Raw genomic sequence first — 12,560 nt, 5'->3', positions numbered from 1 at the left:
CTTCTATGAGAGTTATGGCGCATTAAAGAGATTGATAAGTGGAAATTTAATATTTTATTCCAGCAATCTGTTCCCATAATAGCTTCTCCTGCCTTGCAGGACCTTTGTCAGTTGCAGGCAAGCCATGTAGTGTGACATGTAACTATTTATTATGGGCTGGTGGGGGACAGAATGAAAGGCTGTGCTTGTGGGCTGCACGTGGGGGGTGGTCCTGCACAGAGAACTGGCCATGGACACTCCTGGTGTGATCCCAGTCTTCATCCTGGCCATGGATGTTCACACCTGTGTGATCCCATTTTTATCCTGGTCATGGATATTCACATGTGTGATCCCATTTTTATCCTGCCCATGATATTCACATGTGTGATCCCATTTTTATCCTGCCCATGGATATTCACTGGTGTGATCCCATTTTTACCCTGCCCATGATATTCACAGGTGTGATCCCATTTTTATCCTGTCCATGGACATTCACTGGTGTGATCCCATTTTTATCCTGCCCATGGACATTCCCAGGTGTGATCCCATTTTTATCCTGTCCATGGACATTCACACCAGTGTGATCCCATTTTTATCCTCTCCATGGATATTCACTGGTGTGATCCCATTTTTATCCTGCCCATGGACATTCACACTTATGTGATCCCATTTTTATCCTGCCCATGATATTCACAGGTGTGATCCCATTTTTATCCTGTCCATGGACATTCACACCTGTGTGATCCCATTTTTATCCTGCCCATGAACATTCACACCAGTGTGATCCCATTTTTATCCTGCCCATGATATTCACAAGTGTGATCCCATTTTTATCCTCTCCATGGATATTCACTGGTGTGATCCCATTTTTATCCTGTCCATGGACATTCACACTTATGTGATCCCATTTTTATCCTCTCCATGGACATTCACAGGTGTGATCCCATTTTTATCCTGTCCATGGACATTCACACCTGTGTGATCCCATTTTTATCCTGCCCATGATATTCACAGGTGTGATCCCATTTTTATCCTGCCCATGGACATTCCCAGGTGTGATCCCATTTTTATCCTCTCCATGGATATTCACTGGTGTGATCCCATTTTTACCCTGCCCATGATATTCACTGGTGTGATCCCATTTTTATCCTGCCCATGGACATTCCCAGGTGTGATCCCATTTTTATCCTGCCCATGGACATTCACAGGTGTGATCCCATTTTTATCCTGTCCATGAACATTCCCAGGTGTGATCCCATTTTCACCCCAGCTGTGGGAATGGTTTCCCCAAACCTGCATGCACAGGGATGCCCTGGGCAGGAATGAGGCATTTACACGTGGGAATGTCCATGGATTCCTGACCATGGGATTTTCTGGGTGCAGCAGAGCATGGACAAGCCCTGGCCCTGTGCAGGAGACATTCACCCACTTGTGCACTGGTTCCAGCCAGAGGAAGGAGAAAGGGAAAAAAAGGCAAATGGTCCTTTGAAGGAGACTCACAGAGCTGGGGGAGCAGGGAGAGCCTGTGCCAGCAGCTCTGCAGCCCTTGGATGTGCTACAGGCTGGGGGGAGGAGAAGCTGGCAGGGGTTTCTGACCCCTCCTGCTCTTGGCTTCCAGCAGGGAGTTATTTACACACCAGCAACACTCATCCCAGCAAGGTCACTGCAAACAGTGGGAGCTGCTGCCCCCGAGCTGGGAAAGCCCTTCCTGGGAAGCCCTGAATCCCAAACCCTGCAGCAGGTGCTCCCAAAGGCAGATTTGGGTGGGAGGATGCAGGGCCAAAGAGGAGCAGGCCCCGAGGGGGGGTCTGGCTGGTGCTGATCTCCCAGAGTGGCTGTGCATCCTGTCTGGTGACATCTGTGCCAGCGTCCCCGCGGGAGCAGCGCCTGATTGACAGGGGATAGGTGACCTGGGAGGGAGATTAAAACCTAAGACACGTTTGGCATCTGGCCTGAAAGCTGTCACACTCTGAAACGCCAGGGGCAGCTGCTGAACTTCTGCATTAGCTGCCAGTGGTTTTTCCAGCCTGCAGGAACCCCTGGGAGGGAGAGGAAAGCAGGAAAGCTGGAGATGGACATGCAGAGGTGCAGGGGGGAGGGAGAAGGTCAGCAGTGCTCTGGGCTTCTCAAATTGCAGCTTTGTCCCGAGGTTTCTCCTTATCTTCCCTCGTGTACATAACTTAACACAGGAGTAAAGTCCTGAGATAATTTGGCGTGGACTGTTCCGGCAGGGAAAGTTTGCCATCAGCAATCTGGCTCCTAAACAAACTCTGCAGGGTCATTTCTGTGTTTGCTGGGGCCATCTGGGAACTGGGAAGCCCCATGAACACGTTGGAATTCAGGTTCCTGTTCCTCCCTGGAGCTGCTGTTCACAGTGTGTGGGTGTTTGGTTTTCCAAGAAGGAAATCCAGAGTTTTCCTCTGGAAGAGCTTGGGCTGACACGTGTCCAACAACTCATGGAGTTTGACATTTTCATCAGTGCCTGTGGCTACAGGGAGAATTTGGGCTGGTGCTGGCTTTTCCCTTCATCCTTAGGATTGAGGGCAAAAGGATGGCAATGAGACTTAAAGGAAAAAACATGTCCACAGGAAGCAGTCTTTTAAAATATCCCAGCAGATGAGCAGAAGAGCTTTTGAAAGCTGATTTCCCGTGGATCTGCATATCACAGAAGAATTACCGGGTGTCTAAAAATACCCTTTTTCTGATCTGGGCCCTTGCTGCCCCTGGGAGCAGCCTCCTGTCCCTCTGGGTTCTCTGATGTCTAATGAGGTTTAGCTCCCACCTCTGCCAAGGATCCCACTCCAGGAGCTTCCTCACAGGGATAATTTCAGCTCCTTCTGTCACATAGCACTAAAATTGGCCAGCAAGTTCAAAAAAGCAGCAGATAAAGGATTGATGGACAGGTGGGATGATTTGCATGCACCTCATTTTTATTGAAAAACAGCCATTAAGAGAAAGATGGGATTTTTTTTATAAAAACCTGTGCTTTTGAAGCCACTCTTGTGATGGGGAAGGTTTGTGGCCTCACTAGGAGGTGCATGGAGCATTGCAAAGGGATCAGAGAGAACCTGTGGCTGGGCCAGGTCACCTCCTGTCCCCCTGCTCTCCCAGCTGCTGTCCCAGAGGTCTGGCTGCTGGCACAGGGACAGGAAGCTGGGCTGAATGCAACAGCTGGCAGAGCTGGGCACGGGCAGATAGTGTTGCTGCTCTAATTCCTATTCATACAGCACTCCCTCTTTTCTAAGGGCTGGGGGAGGCTTTTCATGCTGGCATTAAAGCCTGGCTTGTTCCCCCTCCCTCGGCTCCGCTGTCTCCTGTTTCTCCAGGCTGCTTTTCACAGCAGCTTTAATTCTCTCCAGACTCTTCCTAATGGATTTTTCACATGGGGCCCCCGAGCACGCTCAGGCATGGCACCCGTTCCCAGAAATTTCACGCCCCCCTCGGACACAAAAAAAGGGGATCCTGTTCCCACACTTCCCCCTCTCCCCTTGGTGCTGCTCCATTTGCACCCCAGAGAGAAACGGGGTGGGCAGAGGGGTGGGTCCCACTTGGGGCTGGCAGATGGAGCTGGATGAGGGGACAGGTGACACTCTGGTCCCCACTCACCACCTGCCAGGGCTGGGACACCTTGTCACAGGCACAGCCCTTGCTGGGAGCACCAGTGACACCAGGAGAGGGTCACAGCAGTGCCACCCTGCTCTGGAGCCAGCACAGGGCTGTGCCACCAGCCAGTGGCAGTGCTGGGCTCTGGAGTGGCCAGACCCCCTCATCCCTGGACACTGACCCCTCCCCAGGGGCACCCACACACCCCCAGAGCCCCCTGTCCCAGCTCTGGAGGAGGATGAGGAGGGAGGAAGATCTGTGGGTGATTTGGGGCTGCTGGTGTGTGATCTTTCCCCTTCCTTCCTTCCTTCCTTCCTTCCTTCCTTCCTTCCTTCCTTCCTTCCTTCCTTCCTTCCTTCCTTCCTTCCTTCCTTCCTTCCTTCCTTCCTTCCTTCCTTCCTTCCTTCCTTCCTTCCTTCCTTCCTTCCTTCCTTCCTTCCTTCCTTCCTTCCTTCCTTCCTTCCTTCCTTCCTTCCTTCCCACAGTCTGGGTTTGTTCTCTCTGGCACAGGAACAGGGCCATGGTGAGGAGGATGGGGATGGGATGAGGAGAGAAAACAGTTCCTTGACTGAGCAATGTGTGAAATCCACCAGGGATGGATGGATGGATGATGGAGGGATGGATGGATGATGGAGGGAGGGATGGATGATGGATGGATGGATAGGGACTGAACCCATCTTGCTGGGCTTCCCCTGCTCCCACTCAGCCTCCAGGTGCTGCCCTGCCTCGTGCACAGCTTTGGGAGTTGGGCACCCCAGAGGCTGGGGCAGCCCTGGGAGGTGTTTGGGGCAGGGGGAGCAGTGGGGATGTGGCTGGGATGGACGTGACTGTCCCTGGTGTCCCTGCAGAGAGGTTCTGCATCACCCAGCTGGCTGGGACAGGCCTTCTGTTGATGCAACATGTGGCTTTGGCTTTCCACAACCCAGCCCCGGCTCCCTGGGCTGCAAGACATGCTCTTGCTGCTTCTCTGAGGCTGTTTTTGGGGAAAAACGCTGGCTCCTGCCTGCACAGCCTCTTGCTGCTCATTCTGGCTGCAGCAGGGACCCTCCATCTGTCCCCCAGCCCACTCTGCCCACTGGGCTGCTCTCTGTGTGGGTTCAGCATCAGGAGGCTTCGCTCCAGGCAAGTCTGCAGAAACCAAGACTCTGTTGTCTGGCTGATGTTTCAGGAAAGGCAGGAATTAATCATCTCCCAGGCACAAAAAACCCCAAGCATTTATGGCTCAGGCCAGCAATTGCTCGAATTCAGTGCCCTTGTCCAAAAGCTGCAGCTGTTGCTGTGCCTTCACTTGGGGGAGGCTCTTTTCCCCCCTCTCCCCCAGTGGCTGGGCTAAGCTGTGCCAGCAGGGACATGAAGGGGGTGGGCACAGTCCCTGCCTCACATCCCTTTGGAATCTGCTGCCTTTGAGCCCCTCTTTGCCCATGCTGAGTTTGCTGCTGGGTCTGCAGCTCTCCTTGGCTGCTGGGGGAAAAGGGAAGGCCAGGAGGCTCCAGCGGTGGCAGACAAACACTGGGGGTGGGAAAAGCACTGGGAGAGGTCTGATGTGCAAAGAAAAGCTGCCACAGGGCATTAACCAGGCACCTGCTGCCAAAATGTGGAGGCAGGTGAAGGGCTGAGACAACCACGTGGAGTTTAATTCCTCATGGACACGGGTGTTCAATGGGCTCTGAGCTCAGCCAGGGGCTGTAACTGTGCCCAGGAAGGTGGATTGAAGTCCTGGCTCAAACTTTATCTGTGCCAAAGTGTAGGTGTTGAACCGCATGAAAGAGAAGAGAGCTGCTTTCTCATCTCTTTCCTCTGCCTCTTTCTGAGGGTTTTAATTTATTTTATTTTTTAAATAGGTCAGGGTAACTGTAAGAGCAAGATTAGCAGGAGGAGTGGCGCTGTGCTGGGAAGGAGCAGTGGGAGGGCTGTGTCCTTGTGCTGCAGGGTCAGCACAGGGGGTCAGGAGCCAGCAGGGCTCTGAGCAGCCCCAGGGCTCCTGTGGGTGTGTGGGGGGTCACAAGGTGCTGGTTCTGCTCCGGGCTGGGACGTGAGGAGAGGGATGAGGAGCTGCTGGGTCCAGCCTGGCACCTCTGAGCACCTCAGGTGGGCTTTGGGGTCTCACTCCCTGTCAGGAGCACTGTCTGGGAAACTGGAATTCTGTTCTGTGGTAAAACCGAGCGCGTCTGGACTCAGGACACGGGGCTGGTGGGATGTGAGCACACCTGGCGGGCTGGGGAGGGGAGATCACTGCTTCCAGCCTGCTGGGCTCCTGCATGAGGCTTGGCCAGCTTGGCACGGCACCTTCCCCTTGCTGAGGCACAGCTGACCCCCGTGAGGACGCCCCTCTTCCCCTTTCCCCAGTCTTTCCCTTCCCTGTTCCTTACCCTCATCCTCCCACCCCCTCACCCCCCGCCCCGAGCCGGCAACGAGAGCGCGGAGGGAGGGCGCGTTTCCGCATGGTTTGACACTGTTCCCCCTTCCATCTGTCTTTTCCTACCCAGAATTTCCCTACACCCCGTCTCCAATCGATGATCACAAATCCATGGTGCAGCCGAACATCCCCACACCGGTGATTGGGGGCGTAGTGGGAGGCGTCTCGCTGGTGCTGCTGGTGGCCGTGGTGCTGTTTGTGGTGCTCCGGCGCCGGCGGCACACCTTCAAGGGCGACTACAGCACCAAGAAGCACGTGTACGGCAACGGCTACAGCAAGGCCGGCATCCCCCAGCACCACCCCCCCATGGCCCAGAACCTGCAGTACCCCGACGACTCGGACGACGAGAAGAAGCCGGGCCCCTTGGGCGGCAGCACCTACGAGGACGAGGACGAGGAGGCGGGCGGCGAGCGCAAGCTGGGCGGCCCCAAGGCCTACGAGGAGGACGCCAAGAGGCCGTACTTCACCGTGGACGAGGCCGAGGCCCGCCCCGAGCCCTACGACGAGAGGACACTCGGCTTCCAGTACGACCCCGAGCAGCTCGACCTGGCCGACAACATGGTGTCGCAGAACGACGGCTCTTTCATTTCCAAAAAGGAGTGGTACGTGTAGCTCCACGCCCCGCCACGCTCACACAAAACGCTCCCCCACGCGCCCACGAGCGACGCCCTCCCTGCCCTGCACCCCTCCCTGCACTGACTTTTTGGATGCTCCCGGCAGCGGCCAGCGGGGAGGGAGGGCAGCTTTGCTTAATGATCTTTTTTTTTTTTTGGGGGGGTGTGGGGGGAAAGTGTGGGAGGGTGGGAGGTCGGGTAATTATTTTCTCTCGGTTTCGGTTTGGCTCTTTGGTTTCTCTCTTCGACGACTTTCGTCCCCTTCTGTGGTGTTTGTATTGGTCGGTGGCTTAGGTGTTACTCTTTGCTTTAACGACTGTTGCCCAGCCTGTATATTACACTCTGTTTGTGTCTTCATGTCTCAGAGTGCCCTTCCCTCCTCCCACCCCCCTGAAACACTGGAAATTCGTTTGTATGTTGTCTTCTTTGTTTGTTTTTTAACCTTGGGAGGGGGGCAGGTGGGAGGCCAGGAGAGTTTTATGGCAATGGAAACATAAGGTGCCATTATCAGGTGAAATGGATTTTGGGGTTTTTTTTCCCCCTAATTGTTTTTTTTTATTATTATTATTTTTTTGGTGGGGTCTGGGTGACATTCCCATTGCCTGCTGCACACCTGGAGAGAACCACACCCCGTTTTTAATGACTCAATAAAAGGAAAATGAGGAGAAAGGGGGGAAAAAAAACCCCTAGACCAAACCCCAGGTGCAGGGGCTGATAGCAGAGCAGGGAAACAAAACTGCCATTTTCCTCCTACAATTTATTATTGCCTGGCTTTTCATTTTTCTGTCTTTGTTTGAGTGTTCTTTTACAAGAAAAGAAAAGGAGTATTTATTGCTGACACTTTTCCCCCCATGATGGCTCAGAGAAAGGCTGGCTCTTTTTGTTCTTGTTGCTGTTGTTGTCACTGGTACCAGCCACAGAGTTCACTGGGGCACATCCACTGGGGAAGGGACCAACTGAGGACACTTTGCTTCCACACATTCACTGCCTTCAGCTCTGCTCTGCACACCCAGGCAGGGCAGGGCCAGCCCCTGAGTTTTATTTTATTATACCACTAAGACTTAATTGTCATGTGTTTACACTTTATTTTTTATTTTGGTCAGAGCACGGGGGTGCTTCTCTCTCTCTCTTTCTCTCTCTCTCCCAGCAACAACCCCAGCCCGTGGCTGGCATTGATTGCCACTTTTCCAATATCACATCCCTCTCCTGAGCACAGGCCTGGCAGACAGGGTAGGAGGGGTTGAGCCTGGGGTATTGATCTCACCCTCCTCGCCTTGAGCTGTTGTGCTGGGGAGGTTTGCATTGCTGCTATCTCTGCTCTGTGAATAAATGGCATTCCAGACTTCAGGGCCCTCTGTCTCACACCGACCATCTCCAAATTAGATTCACTGGGTTGGGGCTTATTTTTCTTCTTGTGGGTTATATTATTTTTTTTTTTTTTTTTAATTTGATGTATAAATAAATCTTTTGTTTGAAAAGAAATCCCCAGTTTTCTGAGCTGTATTATCATGCACATCTAAAAATAGCAGGACTAATTCTCCTCCTGCCTTACCCGCTGGGTTTTGTTCCACAGCGGTTATCCTGCTGCAGAAAGGGAGGAGGGTGGAGAGGCAGAGCCACACAGATGAGTCAAGGTCAGATCTCTGGTCCAGGCAGCCTCCAAAGCTTTCCTTTCCTGTGAGGTGCTCGCTGCAGACCACAGGGAGCTCAGCCTGAGCCACCCCAGTGCTCTGATTGCATTAGTGGGGTAGGGCAGTGGGCAATCCAATTGTAGGGCTGTAATCTCCCTGCTGTTCCTGCCGGCCCCTCAGGCTTCCTGGCTTCTGGCATGACAGCCACATGCCACAGGAAGGACACTCTGTGTCCTCCCAGAGCCAGGGCAGGCAGAGGTTCCCTCGGGATCCCTCAGCCTGAGCCAGGTCTGTCCGTGCCACCAGCAGCACCCTGCTAGCAAGAAGGCCCCCAATAAAGGAAATAAAAGCTTTTAGCATCTCTCCAAATCTCTGATTACTGATGATTAGGGGTGGGAATGGCTTCCCTCCAGTGCCTTGGCAGAGCAGCACACACAGGGCTTTGATTGCCCCAAAGGGAGAGCCTGGAATCTGCATCAGTGCAGGGAGAATTCCCAACAAATTCCATCTCCCCTGTGAGCAATCCTTTAGATCTGAATGCCACAGCCAGGCTCAGAACTGGATGGTGACAGTGCCCCCAACACCAAGCTCTGGGCACTGGCCCTGCCCTGCAGATTTCCCCCAGCACAGGAGGTGCCTTTGGAAGAAAACAATCTTTAATAAAATCTGCAGGGCCCAGCAGTGATTCCTCACATTCAGGCAGAGGCCTCAGGTCTGGCAAATTCCCACCACACTGACCCCACAGCTCTGTGTCCTAAAGAACAAAAGTGCAAAGCCTGGCAATTGGGGCAGAGGGTTTGGGAGAAATCAGGGCTGGATGGGTATTCCCAAATTCAGGGGTGACCAAAGCAACCCTAACAAATCTGCTTTGGGAATTATTAGTTTGCCTTTGAAGGTGTCATTTTTGGAGCTGTAGCTTCCTTGGTTTATTTATTGCCCATTCACACACTCAAAAACCCAGTGGGACCCAGGGAGAGGAGAGGAGAGAGTGGAGCAATGTGGAATTCCCAGTTCCTGTACACAATTCCCTTCCTGCCCTTTTTGCTCCAGCCCTAATGCAGGACTTAGCTCAGCCACTTACCTCCTCAGAGTGGTTCAGAAAAGGGGTCAAATGATCATTTTTCATCCAGAACCTGGAGTGGAAGATCCTTAGACAGGGCTGCCTGGCACAGCAGAGAGGCACCCTGCGAGTTCAAGGTTCAGTGCTGCTTTTCTCACCCTTGAGCTCTTCAGCATTGCTCCCCTGGTGCAAATATCACCACAGCCACGGAGAAATGCCCCCTCTGTGCTGTCATTTGCTTCTTGCTGTCCCTTGCAAGGTCAGCTAGATGGCCAAGAGACTCTTGGGGTGGTAATTAGCCAAGTGATTAGCCATTAATCCTTAGCAAGGTGGAAGAAAAAAGAAGTGTGGGGGAAGAAAATCAGATTGATGCTTCATCTGAGAGCTGTTTTGGTCCAGTAATAGCATCACTGCCTTCTCTGGGTTGAATTGCTCTGAGGGGGCCCTTGAAGGGAATTAGATGAGTTTTTCCAACATCATCAAGCAGAAAGTGATACCTGCTCCTGGCTGAGTGCAGGGCTGAGCTCAGGAGAGAGGCCAAAGTGAAGAGCCACGAGCATCCTGCTCCCGGGGGATCCTGCAGGGAGGGAACGTGCTGGGGTTGTGCAGCAGGGCCAGCTGGGCTGTTCGTGGCTCTGGAGATGGTGTCACTGTCCCTTTGTGCCCAGTTTCCCGCAGTGGGCAGGTTCTGTCAGGCTGGAGTGCCACACGTGGGCTCAGGGCTGGGTCACCTCTCCGGGACCCTCGGGCTGCCTCCAGGGAAAAATCCCCTTCCTCTCCACCCCCCTTTCATCAGAGGTGCTAAGGGGGTGGGAAATGCCCCTGTGGGACCGAGTGGGATTTTCCAGTTGGGACAGGGAAGCTGCTCCTGGTCCTTGTCCCCTCCACACGGTGCTAGGGAGCTGCTGCTCTCCAGGAAATGCCCCATTTCACACCAGTCCCGAACTGGTGTGGCCCCCCCGGCCGTGCCTGGGGTGTGTTTCTGCCCGGGGGATGCTTCACCCTGCTCGGGGCTGGGTGTCAGTGCCTCATCCATCACCTCCCTGCGCAGGGATCCTGCTCCAGGAGGGAAAAGCCACAGCAGCCTGGTGCTTCTCCCTTTTGCAATCCCTCATCCTGGATGGCAAAGCTTCTGATACCTCAGGGTGGGTGGGGAAAACTGAGCAGGCAGAGAGAGAAATCAGGGGCCCAAAATTCAGGTGAATCTGGGCCAATCCCCTATTTCCTTCCCAGTGTGGATTCAGGGAGCTGTACAAGCAAACAGGTCTGTGCCATAACCCTCAACCAGCCTGTGCTTTATGTACAAAGGCACCCCAGCTGTTTCCCTGCTGGGGCTTTTCTCTAGGATTATTCACTGCAATTCACCCTAGTGATGTTATTTTCCCTTATTTAATTACCAGGTTTGTTGGTTTGTTTTTTTTTTTTTTTTTTTCCCCTGTTAAATCATTTTCATTCAAGCAGGGATTAAAAAAAAAAAAAGAAAAAATCAACCTGAAGATTTCCTCATGAAATAAATCAACGAACTGAGCTGGTTGCACCAAATTGATTGCAAAGACAAGAGGGACAAAGGGAGCCATTTTCCTGATGTGGAGTCAAAAAGAAACACAACAACAGTTCAGCAAAAATCAGGGAGGGTTAGGGAGAGAGAGATTCCAAAGATTGATCTCCAGGCAATTAGGGGAGGGGTGTGATTGCTGCTCTGCTCGGCTCTTTCCCTTTGCACAAGCACTCACAGCACACGCAGATTTTGGGTGTGGGTACCTGATGGGATGGAGGGGAAGCCCCACTGCCCTCAGATGTGTCCTCCTGCAGGCTCTGAGGTTTGCCAGTGTGGAAATGGGGGGATCCCAGGTTGCCAGAGGGTTAAAATCCACTTTTAAGTTTCCTTGCCCCTCCGCTGTTGCAGCTGAAGTTTTGGGTGTGTGGCAGGGGACACTGCCAGCACCTGCCTGCTCTTCACTGATGGGTGTGAACCAGCACCTCACCCTCCCCACCCTGCCCTCCTTCCATCCCCACGGAAATCTGCTGCAATTCCAGCTGTTCCTTGGGAATCCCTGGGTCCTTCCCATCCCTCCCAAGTTCACCCCAGAGTGGGACCCAGGGCAGGGGGGGCTCAGCCCCCCAAGCCAAGGCTCAGAGCTTGGATTTGGGGCCAGGGGGATTTTCCAGGTGTGATTCCCTGGGGTGAATGTAAGGAGCACATGGAGTCAGATCCTCCACTGGCAGACACTGCTGGTGCTGGAGGATCTGGATTTTCTTTTCTTTGGCCTTTCTCTTTGTTTAAAAAAAAACATGATTCCTCAGCTCCAGTGATTTTATCTCTCTTTTTCTTCATCCTCTGGCTGTAATGATCATTGTGGAGTTAAAACTGCAGACAGACAAACAAACAACCCCAACCCCACTTTTTTTCTTTTATTTCTTTTTTTTTTTAATTTTGTAATCTGTGTTGTAAGTGCTTTTGTAAAAAATAAAAAATAAAAATAATAATTATAATGTAATGAACTTTTATGATTTTGGTTTGGTTTTTTTCCTGTTTTGTTTTTGGTTTTTTGGGTTTTTTTTTTTTTGTTTTGTTTTGTTTTGTTTTGTTTTTCATCCTTTGTAATTTGTTCATTTTGAGTCCTGGGGTGGGTGGGGGGGGACTATTTTCATGGTTATAATTTGTGTGGGTGGGGTGTTGCATCACCCTTCCTTTTACTTGTATAAAAAATCCAATAGTGGCTGAGCTGTGGAAAAAAAAAAAATGTACTTTTTTATAAATAAAGAATTTTAAAAGAAGAGACTTTCTCCTTTTTGGGGCATCCGTGGCTGCGTCGTCGTACACTCAGTGACTGGGAACTGTGAGGGAATGGCACCAGCTTGGGTTGGAAATATCCCAGGACATGCAGTATTTTTTGGAAATTCCAATTATTTGTATTTGTATTTTGGAAGGGGTGTTGCTTGCAGGTGAAAGCTGAAGGTTAAGGGTTAAAAAAATCTCCAAAACAGCAATGGGCTGGAGCAGGTGGAGTGGGGATGACTGGGTTTGCCACTGGCAGAGTGGTTTTGTGTGGAATTCTTGGTCAGCAGAGCCAGTACAGGCTAAAGGAGGCTGGGAGCATTTCCCTTTGTTGATGAAAACAGTGAAATTCCTTGGCTGAGGCCCAAAGTTAACCTGAGCTTAAAAATGAATGGCTAGAAAAACACAGGGCAGAAAAATCCATCCAAAAAGCTGTGAGAAGCTAAAACAAGTGTCTGTGGCTGAGGAAGTTCTCACT

The 12,560-nt window shown here is 52.0% G+C and overlaps 1 protein-coding gene across 1 annotated transcript in view; it reads left to right on the top strand.

Moving 5' to 3' along the window:
* The window catches only part of NECTIN1 (nectin cell adhesion molecule 1), a 60,271-nt gene extending 48,190 nt beyond the window's left edge, over positions 1–12,081 (top strand). Inside the window, exon 6 of the mRNA XM_056509586.1 lies at positions 6,069–12,081. Within this exon, the coding sequence (XP_056365561.1) occupies positions 6,069–6,610 (542 nt within the window). The 3' untranslated portion in view covers positions 6,611–12,081. The remainder of the gene's footprint in view (positions 1–6,068) is intronic.
* The last annotated feature ends 479 nt before the right edge of the window (positions 12,082–12,560 follow it).

Source organism: Oenanthe melanoleuca, chromosome 24, assembly GCF_029582105.1.
Source record: "Oenanthe melanoleuca isolate GR-GAL-2019-014 chromosome 24, OMel1.0, whole genome shotgun sequence".
Lineage (NCBI taxonomy): Eukaryota > Metazoa > Chordata > Aves > Passeriformes > Muscicapidae > Oenanthe > Oenanthe melanoleuca.
The sequence above is the reverse complement of the archived record's forward strand: the minus strand, read 5'-3'. Positions and strand labels throughout refer to the sequence as shown.